The sequence below is a fragment of the Crocodylus porosus genome, unplaced genomic scaffold (assembly GCF_001723895.1).
Source record: "Crocodylus porosus isolate Cpor-Errol unplaced genomic scaffold, CroPor_comp1, whole genome shotgun sequence".
Classification (NCBI taxonomy): domain Eukaryota; kingdom Metazoa; phylum Chordata; order Crocodylia; family Crocodylidae; genus Crocodylus; species Crocodylus porosus.
Genome location: NW_017728938.1, coordinates 4,763,864 through 4,789,119, shown reverse-complemented (window position 1 = coordinate 4,789,119; position 25,256 = coordinate 4,763,864). Strand labels below are relative to the sequence as shown.

The 25,256-nt window shown below is 53.1% G+C and overlaps 2 protein-coding genes across 5 annotated transcripts in view; one reads left to right on the top strand and one right to left on the bottom strand.

Moving 5' to 3' along the window:
- UBA7 (ubiquitin like modifier activating enzyme 7) overlaps positions 1-20,531 on the top strand; it is a 42,691-nt gene extending 22,160 nt beyond the window's left edge. For 2 of the 4 annotated variants that reach the window (XM_019547502.1, XM_019547501.1), the window contains exons 15-25: positions 269-483; positions 1,836-1,900; positions 2,427-2,613; positions 3,033-3,107; positions 8,036-8,225; positions 9,259-9,368; positions 10,198-10,290; positions 10,467-10,658; positions 17,727-17,828; positions 18,543-18,643; positions 20,177-20,531. In XM_019547502.1, the coding sequence (XP_019403047.1) occupies positions 269-483; positions 1,836-1,900; positions 2,427-2,613; positions 3,033-3,107; positions 8,036-8,225; positions 9,259-9,368; positions 10,198-10,290; positions 10,467-10,658; positions 17,727-17,828; positions 18,543-18,643; positions 20,177-20,318 (1,472 nt within the window). In that variant the 3' untranslated portion in view covers positions 20,319-20,531. Of the gene's footprint in view, positions 1-268; positions 484-1,835; positions 1,901-2,426; positions 2,614-3,032; positions 3,108-8,035; positions 8,226-9,258; positions 9,369-10,197; positions 10,291-10,466; positions 10,659-12,253; positions 12,608-17,726; positions 17,829-18,542; positions 18,644-20,176 lie in introns of those variants that run through there. The other 2 variants (XM_019547503.1, XM_019547504.1) reach the window with 2 other exon arrangements.
- Positions 20,532-21,689: 1,158 nt separating this feature from the next.
- On the bottom strand, positions 21,690-23,033 carry FAM212A (family with sequence similarity 212 member A). The gene has a single exon (XM_019547511.1). The coding sequence runs from the start codon at positions 22,736-22,738 to the stop codon at positions 21,797-21,799; it is 942 nt and encodes a 313-aa protein (XP_019403056.1). The 5' UTR covers positions 22,739-23,033; the 3' UTR covers positions 21,690-21,796.
- Between the last annotated feature and the right edge of the window lie 2,223 nt (positions 23,034-25,256).

The following is a 25,256-nucleotide window of genomic DNA, read 5'->3' as shown; positions in this document are numbered from 1 at the left end:
AGCCTGGCTGAGAAGAGCCTCCTCCCCAGGGGGGAGAGGTGGAGGCCATCTCTTCCCAGCAGCTCGCTGCCTCCCTCGCCAAAGAGCGGGCTGTGGTCATGGAAACCAAAGCCTTCATGATGACACCAGCGCCGCAGTCTTTGGTTGACTGCGTGGATCCTCCTCTCCCTCCTCAGCCCATGGAGTGTGCTTGCCTGGAGGAGTGGGGGAACGGGAGTATGATACCTGCAAGGGGAGCCAAAGGTGTCAGATGTTGGTCTCCTCTCAGTTTTTCCTCTCTGTTCAGGGACATATGTGGACAGCCAGTGCATCCGTTACCTCAAGCCACTGCTTGACTCAGGCACCCAGGGTACTAAGGGACATGTGCAGGTCATTGTGCCCCACCTAACAGAACCATTCGGCAGTCACAGTGACCCATTGGAGAAGGCCATTCCTGTCTGCACCTTGCGTCACTTCCCCAGTTCCATCGAGCACACGCTGCAGGTAAGACCCAACCTAGCATGTAGTGGTTTCTCAATGCTGGCCATGGCCCTTCCACAGACCCAAGTGCCCCCCACTTTGTCTCCCCAGCATAGTTGTTCCCCATGGGGTGGCACCAGTGCCTGGCAGCTGGATTAAGCCTTGACTTCAGCATCTCCACTTCCCTGGTAGGGTGGCTGAATGGTTGGGTGCCCTCAACAGCCATCACCTCAGAGAGGCCTGTGGCTAATGTAGGAGGTGGTTTCATCCAGGGGCACCCTGCCCCTGCCCACTGTCCTTGTGGGCATGCAGCATGGAGTGTACTCCCTAGCGTGCCCCACTGTGGGCCTCTGTGCTTCAGCCTGTGTGTATTTCAGAAAGGTGAAATACACTGGGCCTGGTCTTAGCCAGTGAATGGGAACAAGAGCAGAGAAAGAGCTGTCAGGGCTGCAGGCAGGATACAAGGCCCAGCTGCTTCCTGGCTGGAAGCCCCATTGCCGTATGTGCATTCTTGCTGCGAAGTCCCCATGCTGGTCTGAGGCAGGGGTTTTCAACCTTTTTGGGTCAGTGTACCCCCGGTGGCCAGTCGAGAAAGGAGGAGTACCCTGGTGGTCAGTCTCCAAATATCCCTTGAAGCCTTCCCAAGTACCCCCTGGTCTAAGGTATGCTAGACTTCCCCAGGATAGCTGCTGGTGTGGGGCTGTGCCCCTCCTCCCCAGTGCCCTGGCCCTCCAGAGCTCCCCATGGCTTCAGGATCCCTGGCTCTGCCCTCCACTGTTGCTTCTTTCCTTCTCATGGCAGCTAGGACCACTCATATGTATTGAAGGAAGCCACTGCTGATCTTCCCTCAGAAATGCACTGGCCTCACCACTCCTTACCAGGAAGAACTTCAGAGGGGATGGAGGGCTTCTGGGGAGGACAGGGACCTTGGCATGAGATCTGGCTGTGAAGGACTATGTAGGAAAGCGGGAGGCTACCTCAGCATCCAGTCCATAGTCCCCTGTTAGTTCCTCTGGCAGCCCTGAATTGGTCACTGCCTGCCTAAGCTAAGGGGTCTCTTGGTATCATTGCAAATTAGAGGACTTTTGAGGGTGGAGCTCCTGCCCCCCTGCCCCGAGTCCTGGGAGAGGGTGCAAGATGGACAATTCCCATAGCAGGGTTGCAGACAGTCTGGGTGTTGAGCTCCAGGGCTCTTTCCACCTGCACAGGTTGCACCAGGCTTCAGGATCAGGGACCAATGTGCTTACAGGTTGCCACATCTTGGCAGCCCTGGTACTACAGGCTCAACCATGGGTAGGGGGGTCTTGGAGGATTGGTGTTGGAATTTGAGGGGTGGGGATCCTCCACCCTGTGTCTGACCCCCTTCTCTCTCCCAGTGGGCCCGTGATGAGTTTGAGGGGCTCTTCAAGCTGCCTGCTGAGAATGTCAACAGATACCTGCAGTGAGTGTGAGCATGACAATAGGCCTGTGGCTCAACCCTAGCAGAGTTTGGGGCACAGAGCTGGGCTTGCTCTTCCTGTGCCTTCTGTGTTTGGGGGCTCCCATTTCCATCCTGCTTCAAGCAAGGAACTGGTATGACATGACCCCAACTCCCAGCAGGACTGGGACACACCAGGACCTTGGTTCTCCATGGCTTTCATGTGAACAAGTCAGAGCCCTGGGACTGGCCACAGCACAGACAGGCCATGTCCTTTGTTGTCCATGGTTCTCTCATCAGCTTTTGCTGATGATGACCCCAGCAGCTGTGAGATTCCTGGGCTCCAGCACTGGGCCTCTCAGGGCCTGGGTTGTCGCACCAGCCTTCACCTAGAGTGGCCCAGGGCTTCTGAGTTCTAGCCTCAGTTTTCACTCCTTGCCAGGGTACTGATGTTCTTTTCCCACATTACTTTTTTGGGTGCTGGTTGGGGAGGGTGGAGATGAAAAGGTTTGTGAGAGCTTGAGGTACTGAACACTGCCATGTCTTGCAGGGACTCAACTTTCCTAGAGGGGCAGCAGTCAAGTGTGGAGGCACTAGAGGTCCTGGAGCTGGTGCGCAGTAGCCTGCTGGAGAAACCACAAGCCTGGCAGGACTGTGTGTACTGGGCCCGGCAGCGCTGGGAGAGCCTTTACCACAACAGCATCCAGCAGCTGCTGTACAGTTTCCCCCCTGACCATGTAAGAGCCACCCTGCAGTGTCCCATATCATGGGCCAAAATGTGCCCCATCTCAGTCTTGGGAGCCTCCCCACACCCTGTATCCCATTATGCCCGTAGGAGCCTTGCTGCACCTTGCATCTCCTACGCAGTTCTTACCACTCAGTCTCCTAGTCTGGAGACTCCCCCACCCATGCCCACTCCTTTGCGTCCCACATCAATCTCAAGGCTCTCATCAAGTCCATATGTTCCACGCCAGAGTCCCTCCCAGGACCTGGAGTCACTTCCTTCTTCCAGGTACACTAGCCTGTTAATATCCCAACGTATCAGGAGGAATGCTTGCAAAGCTGTGCATGGGCTAGGTGGGTCCCTGTGCTCTCAGCCTGAGCCCTTGCTTGGCTGAGCCTGACCAGACATGCCTGATGCTTTCCCTGTCCACAGGTGACCAGCTTGGGGACCCCCTTCTGGTCAGGGACCAGGAAATGTCCCAGGCCCCTGGAGTTTGACTGCAACAATGTAAGTGCGGAGCTGGGCCCCTAGGATAGGGCAATACCTTTGGTGGAAGCTGGCAGCTGGGAGTCAGCACTGGTTCCATAACTATGGCAATGCCATGGGAGGGCCTTTTGGGAGGATCTAGATATGGCGCACAGTGCACTGAAACAGGGAGGGCAGCTGCAAAGATGGTGTGTGCAAACACCAGGGGTTTAGCCATTGAGGTGAGGGGCTGTGTGCAAGAGTAAGACTTTGATAGGTGTCAGTGGTGTGGAGGGATGGGTCCCAAGTAGCTGCAGAAAGATTTGCTAGTACAAGTGTGCACCTCCTTTGGGTGGGTCACAGCCCAGCCTGGCACAGGCACACCATTCCTCTGTGGAATCTGGCATCAGTGTCCAGTACCTCAGGGCTTATCCCAGCAGTTTTGGTACATCTGGCATTGGGCACTTGAAGAGCTGGTCAGAGCCCCTACTCATGCTTCTAACCAAGGGGAACATGTGTAGTCCTATCTCACAGTGAGCCAGCCCTGGGGTCCCAACTGAAGCTGTTCCTGACCCTGTCCCCCATAGCTCTGCCTGTCCTGGATCCAAGTGTCCCAAGTACTTCCCTCTTCAACAGCCTCTTGCACTGCTCAGCCACTCCTGGAGTTCACCCCAAGCACCCCAGATGTGAATCTACCTCTTCCCCAGCTGCCCTTCCTAGCAATAGGGCATCTTGGTGTCCTGGGATCAATGGGTAGCTGGGCAGTGCTGTGTTCTGGGCAGCCATGCAATGCTTGGGGCTGTGCTTTCTGCCATGTTGCTGATCACAACAGTGCAGTAGTACGTACACACATGCAAAAGTGGTGCCTGAGGTAGCTGTCCCGTTTGCCTCCCTCTCCATTATGCTACTGCCTGGGGTCTTGTTTATCCTGGGCATGGGCAGCCAGAACTTCTCCCGTTGGTGCCCATACCTGTATCCTGGGTGGAGGAGCCTCTGCAGCAGCCTGGTTCCCTGGAAAACCAGTTCTGAGAGGACAGACTCCTAGGAAGGTGGGAGCTGGAAACTTGTGACCTCTGTCAACAACAAGTCATCGTCCCCACCTGCAGCAGTTTGCCTGGAGAACAGATATGGAGCTCTAACAACAGAGGAGGAGTGCATTCCATTGGTGGAAGAGGCCAGGCCAAGAATCCTCAAGGTGGGGAGGATCAAGACCACTGCCATGGAGAGGAAGCAGTGGGTGGTGGTGGGTGGAGACTCTTCTGTGGGTGCTGGAGGCATCTGTCTGCTGGCCTGACCTGTTGTCCTGGGAGAGCTGCTCGCCTGGAGCCCAGATCCAAGATGTCACGGAAAGATTACTGAGACTCGTCCAGACTTCTGACTGCTACCCCGAGTTGCTCATCCATGTGGGCACCAATGATACTGCCAGGAGTGACCCTGGGCGGATCAAGAGTGACTACAGGGGTTTGGATGCAAGGGTGAAGGGGACAGGGCCACAGGTGGTGTTCTCTTCTCTCTTTCCAATCAATGGGAAGGGCCCAGGCAGGACTGGACATAACCTGCAGAATCAATGCATGGCTGTGAAGATGGTGTTCTGAGCAGGGATTTGGTGTCTTCGACCATAGTATGTTCCAAGAATAAGGATTGCTAGGAAAAGGCAGGATCCACTTAAAGAGAAGGAAGAACATCTTTACAGACAGGTTCCCTAACCTAGTGAAGAAGGCTTTCAACTAGGTTCACTCGGGGATGGAGCCTAAGGCCCTGAGGTAAGTGAGGAAGTGGAAGACAGAGGAAGCACAAGGAGGAGGGGGCAACTAGGGTGGCCTCCTCATTCTTACTGAGAAAGGGCAATTGGCTAGTTATCTCAGGCATCTGTACGTGAACACACAGTCTCAGAAACGAGTAGAAAGAATTGGAAGTCCTTGCACAGTCACAGAACTGCGATGTGATTGGAATTACTGAGACTTGATTGAATAGCTTACATAACTGGAGTCATGGATGGTTACAAACTGTTCAGGGAGGACAGGCAGGGGAAAGAGGATGAGTTGCGCTGTATGTAAAAGCTGTATGATTGCTCAGAGCTCCAGTATGAAACTGAAGATATGGCTGTTGAAAGTCTCTGGGTTAAGGACAGAGGAGAGAGCAACAATATTGATGTCATGGTAGGTGTCTGCTGTAGAACAGGAGGATGAGGTAGATGAGGCTTTTTTGGACAACTAGTGGAAGTTTCCAGGTCACAGACCCTCATTCTCATGAAGGACTTCAATTATCCTGAGAGATGCTGGGAGGACAGTATAGCAGTGCACAGGCAATTTAGAAAGTTTTTGGAGAGCTTTGGAGACAACTTCCTGGTGCAAGTGTTGGAGCGACCAACTAGGGGTCATGCTTTTTTGACCTGCTGCTCACAAACAGGGAAGAACTGGTGGGGAATGTAGTAGTGGATGGCAACTTGGGCAGCAGCAACCACAAGATGATTGAGTTCAAGATCCTGAGGAAAAGAAGGGAGGAGAGCAGCAGAGTAAGGACCCTGGACTTAGTGAAGCAGACTTTGGTTCCCTCAGGGAGCTGATGGGTAGAATCCCCTGGGAGGGGGAAAGAAGTCTAGGAGAGGTGGCTGTACTTTAAATAATCGTTACTGAGGGCACAAGAACAAACCAAACCCCCATGTGCAGGAAGAATAGCAAATATGGCAGGCAGCCAGCTTGGCTTAGTAGAGAGCTCTTCAGTGAGCTTAAAAACAAAAAAGCTTATAAGAAGTAGAAGCTTGGACGGATGACTAGAAAGGGAAATATAAGAGTATTGTTCAGGCATGCAGGAAAAGCCAAAGTGCAATTGGAGTTACAGCTAACAAGGGACGTGAAGGGTAACAAGAAGGGTTTCTACAAGTATGTTAGCAACAAGAGGAAGATCAGGGAAGTGTGGGTCCCTTACTGAATGGGTGAGGCAATCTAGTAACAGATGATGAAGAAAAGGCTAAAGTACTTGATTCCTTTTTTACCTCAGACTTCACAGGCAAGGCCAGCTCTCAGACTACTGGGTAGCACAATCTGGGGAGAAGGTGAGCAGCCCTCGGTGATGAAAGAACTGGTTAGGGATTATTTAGAAAAGCTGGATGCACGGGGCCAGTTGCAGTGCATCCAACTATGCTGAAGGAGTTGACTGATGTAATTGTGGAGTCACTGGCCATTATCTTAGAAAACTCATGGCAATCAGAAGAGGTCCTGGATGATTGGAAAAGGGCAAATATAGTGCCCATCTTTAAGAAAGGGAAGAAGGAGGATCTAGAGAACTACAGACCAGCCAGCCTCACCTTAGTCCTTGGAAAAATCATGGAGCAGATCCTCAAGGAAGCCATTTCTAAGCACTTGGAGGAGAAGTGATCAGAAACAGTCAGCACGCATTCACCAAGAACAAGTCATGTCTGACCAACCTGATTGCCTTCTGTGATGAGATAACTGGCTCTGCAGATGCAGGAAATGCAAGGAAGCTGAGGAAATACAGGTTGGTATGGACTGTAAGGTGAATAGAAAGCTGGCTAGATTGTTGGGCTCAACAGGTAGTGATCAATGGCTTGATGTTTAGTTGGCAGCTGGTATTAAGTGGAATGCCCCAGAGGTCGGTCCTGGGGCCAGTTTTGTTCAGTATCTTTATCCATGACTTGGAAGATGGCATAGAGTACACCCAGCAAGTTTACAGACAACACCAAGGTGGGTGGAGTTGTAGATACACTGAAGGGTAGGGCTAGGATTCAGAGTGACCTAGATAAATTGGAGAATTGGGCCAAAAGGAATCTTATGAGGTTAAATAAGGAAAAGTGCTAAATCCTGCGCTTAGAATGGAAGAATCCCATGCTCTGCTACAGGCTGGTAGACTAACTGGCTAAGCAGCAGCTTTGCAGAAAAGGACCTGGGGGTTACAGTAAACAATAAACTGCATATGAGTCAGCTGTGTGCCTGTGTTGCCCAGAAGACTAAAAGCATACTGGGTTGCTTTAATAGGAGCATTGCCAGCGGATTGAGGGAAGTACTTATTCCCCTCTGTTCAGCACTGATGAAGCCATGTCTGGAGTTACTGTGTCTAGTTTTGGGCTCTGCACTACAAAAAGGATGTGTACAGGTTGGAAAGAGTCTAGCTGAAGGTAATGAAAATGGTGAGGGTGCTGGGGCACATGACTTCTGAGGAGAGGCTGAGGGAACTGGGCTTATTTAGTCTGCAGAAGAGAAGCCTGTGTAGGGATTTGATAGCAGCCTTTAACTACCTAAAGGGTGGTTCCCAAGAGGATACAGTTAGGCTATTCTCAGTGATGGCAGATGACAGAACAAGGAGTAATGGTCTCAAGTTGCAGCAATGGAAGTTTAGGGTTAGATATTAGCAAAAACTCTCACTAGGAGCATGGTAAAGCACTGGAAGCAGTTATCTAGAGAGGTAGTGGAATATCCATCCTTGGAGGTTTTAAAGGCCCAGCTCAACAGAGCCCTGGCTGGAATTATGTAGTTGGGGATGGTCCCTCTTTGAGCAGGAGGTTGGACTAGATGGGTGCCTGTACACAAGTACAGATGCTGCTCTAATGTGCTGTAATTACAGACTCAATTACAGACTCAATTAATCGAGTCTGCTAGAGTGTGGCAATTACTGTGCTCCAGCAGCCTCCCATGTCTTGTATATCAGTGTTCCTGTGCTTCACAATGGCAGCAGGGGCATTTTGCCTACAGCTTGTTGAACAAGCTTTATTTCAAGCTTCCCTGTCATCATTTTGAAGCATGGGGATGCTAATACACAAAATGCTGTGGCGCTTTAATTAGAACAGCTCTTGGAGCACTGCCTCTCTACCCCCAGGGTATATGTAAAAGTGCCCAATGTCTTCCTGAGCTCTCTTCCATTTTGTGATAAGTGGGGGCATATGATGGGAGAAAAAGATGGTAGGGGTTGGCGGGACAGCAGGAGAGTCCCACTGAGTCTGGCCATGCCTGCAGGATACCCACATGCAGTACATCATTGCTGCTGCCAGCCTCTTTGCTCAGATGCACAAGCTACAGATGTCTGGGGACACAGCAGCCATCCAGGAGACCCTGTGTGCTACGACCCTGCTGCCCTTCAAGCCACAGGCTGGGGTGAAGATCCCAGTCACAGATGAGGAATTGCAAGAGACATCGGCTCCAGCTGGTAAGGAGTTTCTGCCCTGCCTTGCCCTGCCCTTCCTAATAACTGCATTGCTCCCTGGACAGGTGGTCCTGGGGGTGTATGAAGGAGGGGGGCACTCCTGGCAGCCTTGTCTGTTGCTTGCTCTGGATCTTGAGATCTGCCCAGCACAGCCCATTGCTTGAAATACTTCCTGCTGCCTTGCACAGGCCTGCTGTTCCAGATCTGTGTCAGTGCCTCTTATGCACCACAACTGACAGTACCTCACTTCCTATGTAGGGGTTAGTTGATGACCCCAGTCATTGACGACCAGTCTTCCATATGTACCTTCCTTGACAGCCTAGCAGAGTGGCTCAGCTTCTGTACCCTCAGCCCCTGGTGAGTGGTGGGTTCTGGTTCCAAGGGGTCCTCAGTCCTGACTCATTCCTGTTTAGGCCTTTGGTGTGGTTCCCTTGCAGTCCCATATACAGACAAATGGTGTGCAGCAAGCACACTGGAGACGGCTATTTGTGGGGGCTCCTCTGGAAGACAGAGGCTGTGACAGCCCTGACTCTGACCATTTCCTCCCAAGCCCTGCTTGACAATAGCCAGGCAACAGCATGGCTAGAAATCTCAGATCCCTGCAGGACACCAGATTGCTGAGGGGGCCTTTGCACTCATTCATGCCAAAACTGACAGGCAGTGGTGTGTGAGGGTATGCAAACACTGCCCAGTGTTGCTGTCAAACAGGCACACTGAATCTTCCTTTTGGGAAGTCCAGCTGGCTGGTTTCTTATGGACAGTGACGTGATCACTGGTCCAACTTGGCCCAAGTCTCAGGCACCCCAGGCAGTGCCCCCCGCCCCATGTCCACAGGGATAGCAGAGTCCATGTGGAGAAGACCTTGGTCCAGTCCATGGAAGGGCACAGGTGCTCAGTCCTGGAACCTTTGCCAGTATCCTCTCTGCCTCTGGGTTATGTATCCCCTAAAGTGATGTGGCACTGACTTTGCCCAGAGGGGTCTGAGATAACAAGAGGGTCACTTATCCTGCTACTTACTCGCTCTGTTCCCCTACAGATGAGAGTCGTTTGGCAAAGCTGCGTCAGGAGCTTGCAGAGCTCCGCCATGAGCTGGTGAGCAAGAATCTCTGCACCGCCTACCTTATGGAACCAATTCACTTTGAGAAGGTACCAGGAGCTGTTTTTCTCTAACTGGCTTTCTTCTGGCTTCTCCATTCAGGAGGCAGACCCAGCTGCCAGGGCACAGAAGCTTGTGGTGGGGAAGTGGCACAACAAGTTTTGGGTCTTGGTGCCTGTGGCCCTGGCTGGTTTCCCAGGGGAGTGGGTCTGCAGGAAGTTCCCATGGGCAGGGCACTATGTACAGCTCCATGGAAGGGGAGTATGGCCCTGCAGTTCCATAAGGGCATTCCTTTATCAATGCTACCTCTCCCCGACAGCTGTTTGTCACTGCCCATGTCTAACCACACCTTTGCAGCCAGGTGGTTGGGCTGGTTCCTACAGTCCTCCAACTGATGGTGGGCCTGGACCTGCCAGCACAATTGTGGCTGAGCAGAGTCCTTAGCACTAGGTGTAGGATCCCCCACCAGCCCTCCCTCAATCTCTGGGGAGCAGCATGCATACCCTTACACACCCTTGTCTGTCAGTTTTGGCATGAATGGGTGCAAAAGCCCTCTCAGCAATGCAGTGGTCCTGCAGGGATCTGAGGTCCCTAGCTATGCTGTTGCCTGGCTCATCAGGCAGGGCTTGGGAGGGAACGGTCAGTCGGAACTGTCACAGCCTGCCTTCCAAAGGAGCCCCATAAGCAGCCCTCTCCAGACTGGCAGCCATTCTCCATGGAACTACTGGGACTGAGGTGCTAGCCTCTTGCTCTTGACCACTTCTGACAGCCAGAGGGTCTCTGCTGTCCCAAGAGAGGCAGCCACCTAGCCCTGTCCTTGGGAGGTCTGGTACCACCTTTGGATTCTCATTCTGCTCTCTCCCTCACTGTTCTCTGCAGGATGATGATAGCAACTGCCACATTGATTTTATCACGGTCGCATCCAACCTACGAGCTGAGAACTATGGCATTCCGCCTGCTGACAAGTGCAAGGTGAAAATCTATGATGCCCCTAGGAGTGAGTCTGTGGCAGGAATGTATCTATAGCATCCCTTTGGGGATATTGGGGCTATTACATTCCCATGCAGAGGAGCCTGGTTGGGAGGTACTTTCCACAGCTTACACAGCCCTGAAGCAGCTGCTGATGTGCTTTCCCCAATTGCCCACAGAGCAAGCGGATTGCTGGCCGGATCGTGCCTGCCATTGCCACCACAACAGCGGCAGTGGCTGGCCTGGCATGCCTAGAGCTCTTCAAGTTGGTATGGGGGCACCAGCACCTCAGCGCCTACTGTAACAGCTTCCTGCAGCTCTCAGAGCCCCGGCTTACCCGTTTCCAGCCTCTGCAAGCCTCCACTTGCAAGGTATGACTCTCCCAGCCCTGTTATATGCACCCTTGTTTCCAAGGCTGCTCTTGCCCACAGCATCAGGACAGGGCTGTTTGGGCAAGGGCTCAATCTGTCCCTGCACAGGCTGCATTCCTAAGAGCCGTGCCAGGACAACAGGGGGACATGGTGTAGGGTGGACCTGATGCCTAAAAGGGCTCTCTGGGCATGCTTTCCTCTTTGGTCTAGCATACACTAAGTGGTGCAAAGGGCCTCTATCCTACAGGGAGGGAGGTTGGAGCTTGGTATGGAACAACAATCTGGCAAATACTAAAGCCCAGTGGGCTGCTGGGGATGGGAGGGGCTGTTGCAGGAAGTCAAATCAAGGCTCAGCAGTGGGTGCTCTCTCTTCTGAGTGACTGCGGCCTGAGTGGTGGGATTGGACCCTGCACTGTTTCAGCCGTCCCCTCTGCACCCAGATCAGCACTCCCCACCCCTATATCTAGTATGCAGGGCCATGCTATCCTGCCTGTGGGGCTCCCCATGGGTCCAGAAATTTAGCATGAGTAGAGCAGCCATTGTTTCCCTTCAATCAAATTTTTGGACACATGGGCAGCCTCAGGGGCCAAGTGACATGGCTCCACAGACCAGATATGACCCTCAGGTCAAGGGTTGAGCACCCCTTGTCTAATGGGATCACTTCCTCTCATGCTTTAGGTCAGGACACAGCTGCTTCTCAGTGGGCCTTAGGCTTTAGTGTCAAGTTGGTCAAGATGTCCTTGGCAGCACTGCCTATATTGCACTGATGAAAGAGGAGAGCACATCTCTGAGTAGGATGTCCTAGACACTGCAGTGACCTCCACAGCTCTGGAGGTATCCCAGCTCTGAGGACAGCTGTCTGAGCTATGGTTGGGGACAGTGACGAAGCAGTATCCCCTCTCTGGAACGTGGGTGAACATTGCCCAAATATCTCATTTCTGTCCACATTAACAGACACCCCCTTGCTGAAATCAGCCCCCCTATTGCATGAATGCTGCATGCCTGCTGACCTGGTGTAGTCCCCTCTGCAGACCGGAAGAGGGCTGAGTTCAGCAGCAGATGCCTGGGACAGGGAGCCTGAGAGAGGCAGAGCAGGGCTGCCTGGGAGCTGTCAGGCACAGGAAATGGGACTTAGGCCTGTGGCTGCTTGGGCAGAGGGCCAAACAGCAGAGAGCTTTAACTCCTTCCTGCAGCCTGCAAGCCCCCACAGCCTGGGCTGACAGCCAGCCTTCTCCACCTAGCCCTGCTAAACTGCCCATCCTCAGTTGCAGCCCAGCCTCCTTGCACAACAGGACCATCAGACTGCATGGGACTGGCTCCAGAGCCAGAGCTAAACTGGCTTGGGGACTCTGCTCCAGAGCTCCCTGCTCATCCAGACACCCTCTCTACCAAAGCTTTTGGCCATGGGCATTCTGGCATCCTGACCTTTCCAAAGTTGCCTACCAGCACTGGCTCTTTGTGGGTTTCCCAGGGAGTGGGAAACCCACTCCAGAACAAAGCAGAATCAGTTCCTTGAGCCTAGGCCATGGAGCTGAGGGGAAGTAGAGTGATGATAAGGCACAGTGGATTAATTTATTGTCCTTCCCTGCAACGAGATGCTGGAAATTATTCAAGACAAATCCCACACCCACTTCAGCAGAGCAGAAACCAAGGCATAATGCTCCAGAAGTGGATCCAAGTTATCATTCTGATGGTGCTGGCCATGTCTCCATTGTTACAGCAAAGCTGAGTTTGGCCCCTGAGACAGGTGTCCCCTGGCTCTTGGCTCTCAGTGGAAAGCATGGCTCCAATGTTACTTTGAGTTTTGCTCATTCCTGTGGGGGGTCATGGGGTAAGACACTGCCAGTGCACACCCAGGTTCAGTCAGCCGTGTCCAGCACTGGCCTAACCTGGTGTCCAGCTAGCTCAGGAGGATAAAGGACTGTTCTCCTGGGGGCTCCCACCCTAACTAAACAGATATATATTTTTATTTATTTATTTATTTATTTATTTTTGGTGGGAAGGAGGTGGAGGGGGGGAAATATATATACACATCATCTAGCATAAGCATTTCATGACACACCTTAAACCACATTAAGAAACTGCACACCCATTCCCTTGTGCCCCCATGCACCCACCCGCTGCCCTTCCCTAACCCAGTTGCAGTCCCTTAGTCCAGGCCCTGATTTCCTCTTTGGTCTAGCATACACTAAGTGGTGCAAAGGGCCTCTATCCTATAGGGAGGGAGGTTGGAGCTTGGTATGGAACAACAATCTGGCAAATACTAAAGCCCAGTGTGCTGCTGGGGGTGGGAGGGGCTGTTGCAGGAAGTCAAATCAAGGCTCAGCAGTGGGTGCTCTCTCTTCTGAGTGACTGCAGCCTGAGTGGTGGGATTGGGCCCTGCACTGTTTCAGCTGTCCCCTCTGCACCCAGATGAGCACTCCCCACCCCTGTATCTAGTATGCAGGGCCAAACTGAGATTCTCAGTTTGTTCACTGTTCTTGTCACTCACTTCCATTGCTGCCGATCCTGTTGCTGTCTTCATCGCTGTCTCCCGGTTCAGTTGCGTTGTTGTCCTTTTCGTTCTCCCTGTCCACTTCCCCTCCTGGGGGTCTATGCTCACAGGGTGCAGGTACAGGAACAGGAGAGGATACAGGAGCAGCCCTTTCTGCTATTGTGGGGCACATGGAGATGTCCAATAAGCAGGGTTAGGGAGAGCAGACTGTTACCAAGGAGTCAGCTTCTCTTAGTGGCAGTCATCTCACAATGGCAGTGATGGGAGAGAGGTCACAAACTCTCCCCAGCAAAGATAGCCACTGTCTCTTTTTGGTTCCTTACTATTCTTCTCTGCCTTCTGATAGCCAGGGGGCCACTTCTTCCCCGAGACATCTTGTCTTCTAGGGGAGGCAGGGTTGGGAGGAATAGGCACTTGGGAAGGGCAGGGTAGGCTCTGTGAAGAGAATACGGAATATGCACCAGCCCCTGAGGTAAAAGACGCTCTCAGCTGAGAAAAACATGGCCAAAAAGGCTAAGGGCCCTGCACATGGATTTGTTAACTCCCCAAATCAACTTCCAGTAACCAGGGAGCACTGGGAGATGTGGGCTTGCAGGAAGCTAGGAGGTGATGAGAAACTGAGGGCTGCAGAGGAGTGGGGTTATACAGGGAGGGTGGAGGGGACACGTTGGGGCATGCAGGATGATGCAGGAAGCAGGACGTCAGGGGCAGGGAAAGCTGTTTATGCAGGGGAGAGGGACACACTCCAGCTGTCTTACACTGCTGGTTATGAAAAGCAGCTGTAAACTTAACTTCTGCTTGGCAGTGGGCCATCTCTGAAGTTGTGGGAGAGGGGGATGGGCAGCAAGGCTGTGGGGCGCCTCTTTCTGAGGGGCTGTCGGAGAACCCTCTGTTTCTGTGTGGGGCCTTCCCTCTGGTGTGCAGGGGATGGCCTGGGGCATGGCTGGGACTGGAGCCAATCCCCATGGCCTTCCACAGGCCACCCCTCACCAGCACCACTCTGTGCAGGAGCTGGCCTCTCCCTCTCCTGCTGTGTGCTGTTCCCTCGGCTGGCTGTGCCCCAGCACCCGGGTTCCTGCCCAGCGCTCTCTGCAAGGCCTGGCCCAACAGGGCCAGGACATGCACAGCCAGTCCCCAGGGACGGCCTGCTCTTTCTCTGCACACTTGCAGATGTGCCAGAGAGAAACCAGAGCTCGAGTGGGTGTGGGGGGGAGGGAGCTTAAATTGGGACCGTCTGTTCCAATAGAAGCCTCTTTGTCTGGGGGTTTATGGAGTGCGAGGCCTGGCTTCCTGCTGCACAGGAAACACTGATTGGAACCAGATTGGCTGGGGGCTGGGGCCAGGGCAGGAAGGGGGGGGAGGGGAAGACGCCTTCCGAGCTGCCATTTCAGCTCTAGCAATATTCATAGCTCAAGCCCTGCTGCAGTTTATCACTGCTCCCTAGGGCTTGACATGGCTATGTGGGCTGTGCCAAGTGGGCATGTAGACTCTTCCTCACAGCAGGGGCGACCACTATGCTGATCGGCACTAACAGCAAACGGAGCCCATACCCACCCCACATCCTGGAGCACAATAACCCATAGTGCAGCACTGGGACTGGCCGGCCCAACCCCTGACAATATCAGTGTTGCCAACTCTCATGACTTTTGGCGTTGTTCTTAAAGTTGACACTTCAGGACTGAAGTGCAGCTCTTACTATTTTAACTCTTACTGTTTTATATATGTATATAAATAAAAAATGAAAGAGCTGAGTTTTTCACATTCCCGAAGCATCGACTTCAAGAAAAATGCCAAAAATCATGAGAGTTTGCAACACGGCATCCCACAGTGCTGCCCTAGGGCAATGGGGCTGACACTGACTGCAAAGGGGGAGCTCGATGTGCAGCCCCCGTTCTGAGACCTGATCTTTGTTGGGGCAACCCCTATGCTTTGTGGCCTGATCCAGCCAAGACATGGCTCCCCTACATGTGGATGGCACAGGGAAGCTCTGTGGAGCCTCTGGATCAGCTGAGGAGAATGAGGTAGGTGGCAGTGCCCAGCTTAGATGAGCTCTGCATAGCAGAGGCAAGAGGCCTGCTCAGGAGGAGTGTTTAGGGTAGAAGCTGTGCTCTGTGGAAAGGACAGAGTTAACTGCTAGTTCTCAGCATAGGGAGGGAAGTTAAGGCAGTCAGTCAGGCATTAAAGGCCATTGCCACCCTTGTGAGAAAAGCCTGTCAGGCCTGGGAGGGGGGCTACCCAGGCCCTGGGAGGTCTCTGCCAGGTTCTGGTCCTGCTATCCCTGTGAAGGGTGGTGAGGGTGAGCAGAGGGAGTCCTGGGGCTGGGGAGGGGTAGGCAGCAATGGGCTGAGGCAAACCCTGCCTCCCCTCTAAGCCATCCCAGCATGTGGTGAAAAAAAATGGTGAGGCCAGATGCACCAAAAGGCCACAAGGCTGGATGCCTCCAGGGAGAGCTAATCCCGCCCACCCCAGCTCCAGGCAGCCAGCTGCCTCCCCAGTGTTCGTGGCCAAGGCTGAGGGCCATGTTACAAGTCCCAGGGCTTCAGCCGCAGCTCTGACATGGTCTTATAAGAGCAATGTGTCTTGTGTTGGCTTGGCAAGCTGGATGTGGGACAAGCTGTCCTAACAGGGACCTATATGACCCATAGGCTGAATAGATAGAGCAGCAGTTGCCACTCCAAACTCCTGGATCCATTTCCAGGTCTCGCACAAATCAGTCCTAGCAGTTTAAACAAGTCCCATCCCTCTGTGCTTCAGTTTTCCCCCTCCTCAAGCATATTATGCTGCGTTTTGCTGCAGACATGCTTGTTACTCCTCTTTTGACCTGGTAGGAAACAGAACCTACCCCAGCGCAGAAAGTGGGGGCTGCTTGGGGGTCTTCTCTGGGACAGAAGCAGGCTTATTTCAGGGCAGAGAACACTCTATGGAGTAGATGTGGGGGGTAGTCTGAGACGGGTCCAGTTTAGGATGACAATCACGTTGACTCTGGCTGAACAGCCTTATGTGGGAATCAGTGCAGTATTGCTGTTATCTGAATCATGGCCAGGCCCTGAGCTGGCACATTGTGAGATGATCCACACCAAGGCTAAAGAGACAGTGCTGCGGGCCAGGGATATCGTGGACTGACTCAGCTGAGCAGCTCTGGGAGCTGTCAAAGCCCTAGTACAGCTGGAGGTTTGGGAGGATGGGGATCTTCATCCAGAGGTGTCTGTGCTCTTTATGTTTTGCCCATTCTGGCCAGATGTGCATCCCAACCCTGATGGGCAATGCTGTTGGCCTTCTACAACCTTTTCTGCCACTGATAGCTCTGTGAACAACTGGGTTTGCATGGGTGCTGGTAGAGGTTAGCCAGTCCTGTTGGAATAAACTGAACAAGCCAGCAGCTGCTGAGCAGCCCTGGGCTGCCAGGACACTGCCCCTTTGTGTGGTCACTGGCCTCTCCACTTGTGCTGCATCCTGTGCCAGCGGGTGGACAGCTCCTCAGAAGGGCCTTTGTTGTAGAGGCCAGAGCTGCCCCAGGCAGGAGCCAGCTGGGTTACAGGCTGGGGGCGTGGCAAGTCAGTGTTGAGCAGAAGAAGGGGGTGATTGTGCTTGGGATGAGTAGTATTTCAATGGGCCCCTGTGTGGGTCTGGTTCAACCTGGCCTCCCTTCCACAAGCTCTGCAACCACTCCCTATCACTGCCCAGCACAAAGCACAGACAGCAGCAGGGCCCAGCCTGCAAGCCAGTAATAGCCCTTGCTCTGAAGAGTCTTGAGGGTGCCGTAGCCTGAGGGTGAGTATGTGCACATTGGGGCCATAGTCTTTTTGCCCAGGCTCAGCTCTAGCCCTGTATGGATGTGCTGTCCCTACATCAGGTAGGGCATCATAACCTTCCTCTCCGCAGGTAAACATCTTAGCTCTGCAGGACAACAGCTGGGGAGGTTGGAGATTCATGCAGTATTTGCTTTGTGCTTGTTGCCTGTTGGGGCTACTCTACCTCCCCCACTGAATGCCCAGTTCCAGGGTCATAGGTACTGAGCTGACTTTGTCCATTAAGAATAGCTGTCCACTCCCCAGGGCAAGGGTCCAGCAGACCAGGCATGGCCTCCTACAGCTGCCAAGCTAGTGCACCCTCACTCAGGACACCATCCTGGCATGGAAACGGATAGCGGTATTCATGGTTGAGCTACTTTGGTTTCACCTCACCTCCCTGCTGTCACTAGCAAATGTCAGGCAGAAGATGCAGAGAGGTTGCATGCCAGTTCAAGCCTGGTGAGGATGTTGCATTCTGGGATGAGTTTGGTTCTTTCTAAAGGAGAGGGGCTGTACCATTCACCCCTGCCCTCATGCCAGGCTCTGCTGACCCATGACCCAGCATTCTTGGGCGCAGTTTGGGAATTCCATGGCTGTATTGAGGGGTATCAACCAGACAGGGCAGTAAGCAGGAGCTGGGATGGATAGGGGGATGGCTTCTGTTAGATCCTCTGCCCTCCTAGGTGCTGAGGCACTCTGAGCTGGCCTGGGGACTTGTGGGAAGGGCAGCCTCAGCAAGCTGGCTCCAGCAGTCACCCTCCCCTTGTGACTTTCTGTGTTTAGTATGGCCAGAAGATGTGGAGCTGCTGGGACCGGTTCACGGTGCCAGGGATCAGGGATGATGGAAAGGAGATGACACTGCAGGAGCTTCTGGACCATCTCAAGGTGAAGAAGCCTGCTCCTGCCCTGCCGGTGGGAGCCTGGCTCTGGAGAGGGGTTCTGAGAATAAGGATTCCCTCTTGCACTGGATCACCCTACTCTTGCCTTTCCCTCCAGAATCCTGGCCATTTCTGTATGGGGATTTGTGACATGGCTGCCACCTTTCAGAGGAGCTGGATCTCTGTGCCCATCTTACTCTGACAGATGGGGGAGCACATCCACCAGACTACTTCTCATGAGGGGGTGTCAGTGCTGCACATGCACACAGGATATACACTTGTGCATTTGGGGGCCTCAAATGGCTTCCTGTCAAATTCAGTTTCCCCCCAAAATTCCAACTTCTGGTGAAATTGTTCAGATTTTCATTTAAACCCCAAACGCTGTTTCAGAAGTTCCTCACAAAATTATGATGAGTAACATTCATTTTTCTGCAGCAGTTGGGGGAAGTGATCACCATTTAGAGATGGTTACAAAGTGCAGCGCCAGGACTTTGCCACCCAGCCCTGGTACTGCAGGCTGTGGTATCAGACCATTTTTCAGGGGCTGGTGAGCAATACCATTGCCTTCCCAAGTGGGACCACCCTGCAACGGGTATATGCTCAGTTCACACTGTTCCTATCCCACTTTCTGCTTTGTTCTTTTGATTCATGAAAAGTGAAAGTGAGTGACTGAAAGCCCCTGCTCCCAGGACAAGCTTATCTGCTCACTCTTGTCTTGCAGAGCGTTCATGGTTTGGCAGTGAGCATGCTGCTTCACGAGCAGGCCACTCTCTACCACAGTCTCTGGAGCAAGCAGAAAAAAGAGAAGCAACTCATCCAGAGGTAGGCTGTGTGCTCAGCCCATCTAGACTCTAGGATTTGTACCTTTCTATGCATCTAGAAGGGCTAGGGTTGTGTGTCAGGATTGAGGGACACTGGCAGAGCTGTGTATATGACAGGAGCTGGATACGGGGACAGTAGGGACTGCAGATCAGAATTCAGGGTAAAGGTGGAAGGGATTGTGCTCCACAAGAATGGGTGGCATTCTCAGCCCATACTTACAAAATGTGCCCCACTCACTGGTCCTCTGGCTGTGCAGCTGTTACTGGAGCTGCCTTGTCAATCTGTCTGTGTCATTGTAGTGCCAGTAGGAGGTGAGGGGGCTGAGAGGTCCATGCTGTTTGTAGCACCTGTGCCAAACCCCTCCCCATGATAATGGAAATGCTTAGAGGGGCTGCCAGCACTGTTACACTAGGGAGGGCGGGCATGGTGGGACCCAGACCGTGACATCCCTCCCCACCCTGGGACCATGCCGACCCTTGTGTGTCCAGCTTCCCCAGCTTGCACAACCACTTTTGTTGAAGCAATTGACTCCGACTCCAGCTCCAGTTGCCCCCTTCTTGTACAGCTCACCAGGGCTCTTCCTCCTTAACCCAGATGTTCATCTACATTCCCTTCCCTGGCTCCCCAGAGCTCTTGGGCCCAGTGTATATGTGGATGTACACCAAAAGAGGCCATGAAGAGATGGCCTGCGCCCCTCCCATCCAGGCTGAGCTGCTCCAGCTGCCAAGCTCATCCTAGCAGCTGCAAAGCCTCGCCCTGGCCTGCCTGCCCTGCAGGATAAACATCCTGCTGTCAATCCTTCCTGTGCCTGGAGCTGGGGCCCCAGCCCAGCTCTGCTGGCTTTCCCAGAAAGAAGCTCAGGACAGGCCTCTGCAGGCTACCTGCTCAGCCATCCAGTGCTAAGCAGTGACCTAGTCCTCTGCTGACAGTCTGGGCTGTGGCCAGGATGGCATTGACACCACATTATGATGTCAGAATGTGGCTACTGTGGCTGTTGAGCCCTATTAGACAATTTCAGGTGTTGGAGTCCCTGTGACTGCTGCACCCTAGTGCCACCATGCACAGCATGCCAGCCTTAATGCCTTGAATATACCAAGACAGGAGGGGAACCCAGAGGGGGCAGTTACAGACTCCCTGAGCATGCCATGGGGACACTGAACCTCAAAGCTGTACAGACTTCTCCAAGGCAAGCTCAGGAACCCAGATCACACCCCCACTTTCTGCCCCCTCCCCTCCCCAAGTATAGATCACACTTTGCAGTACCTGGGGAACCAGTGTTCCTGGGGAAACTGAGGCAAGGAAGAGCATTTGAGTGAGTTGTCCTTTGCACTCAGTTCTGGTCCTTGGCTAAGGCAGCTGGGACCATTCCCAGGGACAGCTTGATGTCTTTCAGCTAATGCCCCAGCTCTACTGGTTGAGTTGGTTGGATGGGGCATGCCCTGTCCATGCCAGTGTGTGCACTGAACAGCACCCTCCAGGCTGGAGTTTCACCTTGTCCTTGGCATGCTAACCCTTTTTCTTCCCTTGCACTAGACTGACCCAGCTTGTAAGAGGTGATGCCAATAATGCAGTACAGCAGCTACCTCCTGTCCTGGTGCTGCAAGTCATCTGTGAAGATGAGGACGACGACACCACCTTACCCCCCATCCACTTCCAGCTCTGCCGAGCTCTGTAACTGGAGTCTGCCTCATGTAGGTACAGTGCACTCCTCCTTCAACTCCTATGTCAGCTGGGAGCCAAATGAACAGAGAACACAAGGCAGCCTCTCTTCTGTATCTGTGCAGCTTTTCATGGCTGGGCTTGGGTAGGACACTTCTGCATAGGTAATAAAGCACTGATGCCACCCTCATCAGGAGAAATGCTTAATAAAACCTGTGATGATTGCTGCTGTTGGGAGCCTGCCCATGTCAGAACTCAGACTCTGCTAAGCCCACGAAGCCCTTTGTGCAGCTCAACAGCATGCCTTGAATTGTCTATGCCCTCTGAGTGCCCTGTCCAATCCTTTCCAAAAGGTTAGGGCCTACTCTAGGCATTGATGGCTGACCCTGTCTAACTGTGGTGTAGAGTAGAAGGGGCAGGCAGGGAGAAAGTGTAGAATCTCAGTATATGGGGAAAGGAACCTCCAAAAGTTTGCCCTACACAAGCAGTCTTGGCCATGGGGGCTGGGTGTAGCCAAAAATATAGCTGCTGAAGAGCTCTGGCGGTGTCACAAACTTACAGTCAGTGGCATTTCATAGGACAGGGTCCACTCCCATAATGAACTGCTCTGGGCAACCAAATAGTTTCATGTGTATATGTGCATTGTTACATGGGTACATGTAGGTAGGAACATGTGTCCACATGCATATGTCTGTGGGAGTGTATGTATATACATCTTGTAAGTGCACAGTGATACATCAGACCTAGTTGTGTGTGTGTGCGTGTGTGGAGGCATTCTGTTAGTGGATGCATGTATATCTGTATGGGCTGTGTGTCTGCGTGCACATATTCAGCAGTAGTGTAACTGAGGAGGGGCAACAGGGAAGTAGCCACCTTTGCTAGGGGGTGCAGAAAATAGCCATGACAGCAGTGGCAGTTGATCATGCCACTACAATCAGCAGGAGTGTCAGCAAGCACCATGTCAGTCTGCACTGCCTTGTGAGGTGTGGACTAGCCACCTACACTTCTAACACTCAGACATACAGAAGATGTTATGGCGAATGTGTGTGCATATGGGAATAATGCTGTTTCAGAAAGTCCGTGTGCATGGGGGGCAGGGGTGTATACATATTTTGTATGTGTGAGTTTGTGTGCAAATCATGCCTGTGGGCAGCATATGCTTCTGGGTCCCTCCCACTACACAGCATGTGCAGCAGCAGTATAAATTAAGCTCAGCACAAACTGTTGTAGTGTCGATGGGAGGAAGCTGGTCCCATGCCTGCAGGAGAACTTGGCACCAAACCTTCTTGCCCAGCACAGTTTCCACACCTGCAGGGAAGCAGAACACAAGCCCCTTGTGGCCAGTGCTAGCACCACATCACCTCCAGCTACGAACTTCAGCTTCAACTTTGTCATTAAAAAAAGGTTTTATTTACAGACTGTGTTAAAAAAAAAAATTAGGCTTTGGTTAGAAGAATGCAAGGTAGGGGAGGTGGAGCAGGAGCTGGGCTGGGCTCAGATGTAGCCAATGATGTCATTGCAGATGATGGGCTGCCGGCTCCGGCTGTTCATGAGGGCAGCGAAGCAGTTGAAGTCTGTGGCCAGCTGGGCAATGTTGTTGTGGGACTGATGGAGGTAGGGCCCCTTGGGCCGCCCGCCAAAACCAAGGGGGCAGGAAAACCTCTTGGTGCTGGAGGGGTCACGTCCACTAGGCCGTGGGGCTTCATGGCTTTTGGGACGCGAGATACTGGCTAGCTTGCGTCGCACATTGCCCGAGAGGCTAAGCAGAAAGCCGTGGGACTTTCCTAGCCAGCGTGGGGGCTCTGGAGGCTGCAATCGGCAGCTCTCAGTACCCACTTCAGGCAGGTCCATCCAGTTCTCCACCAGATCAGCAAAGCAGTTGTCCCCCAGCACTAATGGCTGCCGGTTACGGCTCTGTGATAGCAGGGCCACAGTCCAGTCCTGTGCATCTGCTGGTTCCAGAACCCGCCACTGCTCTAGGCAGGCATCAGACGTGGATTTGGGCCGGACCCTTCTACTGGGGGCCTGGCTGGGGCTGCTACAGAGGAAGTTGCCTGCGGAGAGCCGGTGTGCCCGCTGACATGGGGGCAGAGGGTTCCTGAGCAGCACTGGTCTCTCCTCCTCATGCCACGTGCCCTCTGACACCTCTGAATAACCCGAGTCAAACTCCAGGCTCCTTTCACTGGCAGGTGGGGACAAGGCAGGTAGTGCCCGCTCCTCCTCCTCACCAGCCAGCTCCAAACAGCAGGCTGAGTCCACCTCAAAGGTGTCTGACGCCCGAATTCCAGTACGCTGCTGCTGGCAAGGCTTGGCAGGAATAGATACTGGCTCCATAGGCTCTGGTTGTGGGGCTTGGTCTTGCATGCGTTTAAGGTTATGAAGAGTCTGCATCATGCACTGCATCTGCTCCCGCAGTGTGTCCCCTGCTTCTTTCATGCACAGCTGTGAGAAGAAAGAGGCATGTTAGTTACCCCAGCTGTGGAAATGTCACACACCCCATCAGTGCCCTCCTGTCTCTGAGAACACATCACCTTCCCCACCTCAGGTATCAGCTGTCTTGGAAGTATTCTTCTGCGCCCTGACATCACCCCTCCTGTCCCTGACAGCACCTGTTACATACCCTCTGCACCCTTCTCATGTGTCCAGCAGCAGCTTGATACCCCACCAGCAGCAGCTTTGTCACTGCTGAGCCAAAGTGGAACAAAGAAAAAAAGACAGACCTTGGGGCCTTGTCATCCATGCACAAGTTCAGTGTCAGCCCTATCCTGCTCCTGTGGGCCTCTTGGACATGATCAGAGAACATCACAGTGTTCATCTACTGGCAGTGGCAACCACTTCCCTGCAACTTTTGCTCCTTTACACTTTGCTTGCCTGCCTTTCTCCGCCTCCCACGTGAGAACACTCTGCCCTGGCACAGATAGAAATCATAGAATAATAAAACCATAGAAAATTAGGGTTGGAAGGGGCTGCAGGAGGTCATCTAGTCTCAAAGAAATACCATCCCCAACTACATCATTCCAGCCAGGAGTTTGTTGAGCTGGGCCTTAAAAACCTCCAAGAATGGAGATTTCACCACCTCTCTAGGTAACCAGTTCCAGTGCCTCACCACCCTCCTGGTGCAAGTTATTTCTAATATCCAACCTAAACCTCCCTTGCTCCAACTTGAGACCATTCCTGCTTGTTCTGTCATCTGCCACCACTGAGAATAGCTTAACTGCATCCTCTTGGGAACCACCCTTCAAGGTAGTTAAAGGCTGCTATCAAATCCCTACTCAGTCTTCTCTTCTGCAGACTAAATAAACCCAGTTTCCTCAGCCTCTCATAAGTCATGTACTCAAGCCCTCTAGCCATTTTCATTACCCTCCGCTGGACTCTCCAATTTGTCCACATCCTTTCTACAGTGGGGGGCCCAAAACTGGTACTTCAGATGTGGCCTCACCAGCACTGAATAGAGAGAAATAATTAGTTCCTTCCATCTACTGGCAATGCTTCTACTAGTGCAACCCAGTATGCTGTTAGACTGGCAACAAGGGCACACAGCTGACTTGTATCCAGTTTACTGTCCACTGTAACCCCCAGGTCCTTTTCCGCAGAGCTGCTGCTTAGCCAGTTGGTCCCAAGCCTGTAGCAGGATATGGGATTGTTCTGTCTTAAGTGCAGGACTTTGCACTTCTCATTTGAATCTCTGACACATCCCACTGTCCCTCCCTGATCTCCACACTGCTCAGCATTACCCTGACATCCAAGCAGGGACTTGCCCTGGACAGGGAGGCATGCCAGGCCTCTTCCATCTAGGGATCCACATGTTCCCTCTCAGCAATGCTCAGTGTGGCTATCCTGCAGGATTACAGGGCCTTGGCTAGCTCAGCCAAGGTAACCACACTGTGGTGCCAGTGGGCCAACAGCAGCTGCTTAGGTTGTGTGCGGAGCTGTGAGGAGAGCTGCATATACAGGCCCTGGCTGTCCCCCATGCACCCAGCCCTGAGGCAGCACTTCCTTGCCACTCCTGCACAGGGCCTGGCCAGCATGTAGCAGCATGTCAGGGTGAGCAAATAGCCGCCCCACCCGTCTGCAGCTACAGCCCAAGTCCCAGCCTGCCAGGGACTGACACATTTGGGTGGGACACCACCTTGGCCCAATAGGAGGCCAGAAAGGCAGGGTGCCCTGGAGCACCAAGCACTGGAGGGTATGGGGGATAGGAGAGCCTTGAAACTGGCCAGCCTGGACCTACAGGAAGTTCCCAGCTACTGCCCTGTATGGGACCCCAACTGTCATGTACAAAGCTGATCTCCAATTGATGCCCACAATTTAAAAATTCCAGAAAGCTGGAAATTCCCAGTGGGGCAAAAGGCCACACAGGCAGGCTGAAACATGATGAAGGACAACTTCCTAGAAGCTGAGCATTTCCTGCAAGCAGTCCTAGGCAATGCACAGGGCTCACGGTACTCACAATTCTTAGAAGAAAGGTAATGGGGGCTGCCGCACAGTGCCCAGAGGAGTGTAAAGCAGAGCCCACAGGGGGACCCATCCTGCTTTGGGACACAATTGAGCTGAGCACCACAACATGCAGCTGCTTACACAGACATTATGCTAGGTGGGGCAGAAAGAAAATGTACCACCCACCCCAAATTGCCCGGCAAGGTTCAGTACAACCCTGGCACTGCTTCCCACAAAGACAATTCTACTCACTGATGAAGTGAAAGGGGCTCTCCCACTGGGGCTCCCAAAGCCCACAGCCCATGTCATGCCCTGCATTCTCAGACAAGGGCTCAGTATAAGATGGGTCCAGGGCTGAGGCTGACTAAGGTCATGGAGGGAGTCTGGCAGAGCTGGAGATTGAGTCCAGAAGCCCTGGCTTCCTGTTCATGCTCTCAGCACTAGACAATGTTCCCAGACACAGTTGAGGAGTAATCCCAGGAGGCCCAGTCTGCGACAAGACATTTTGCATTTTGAG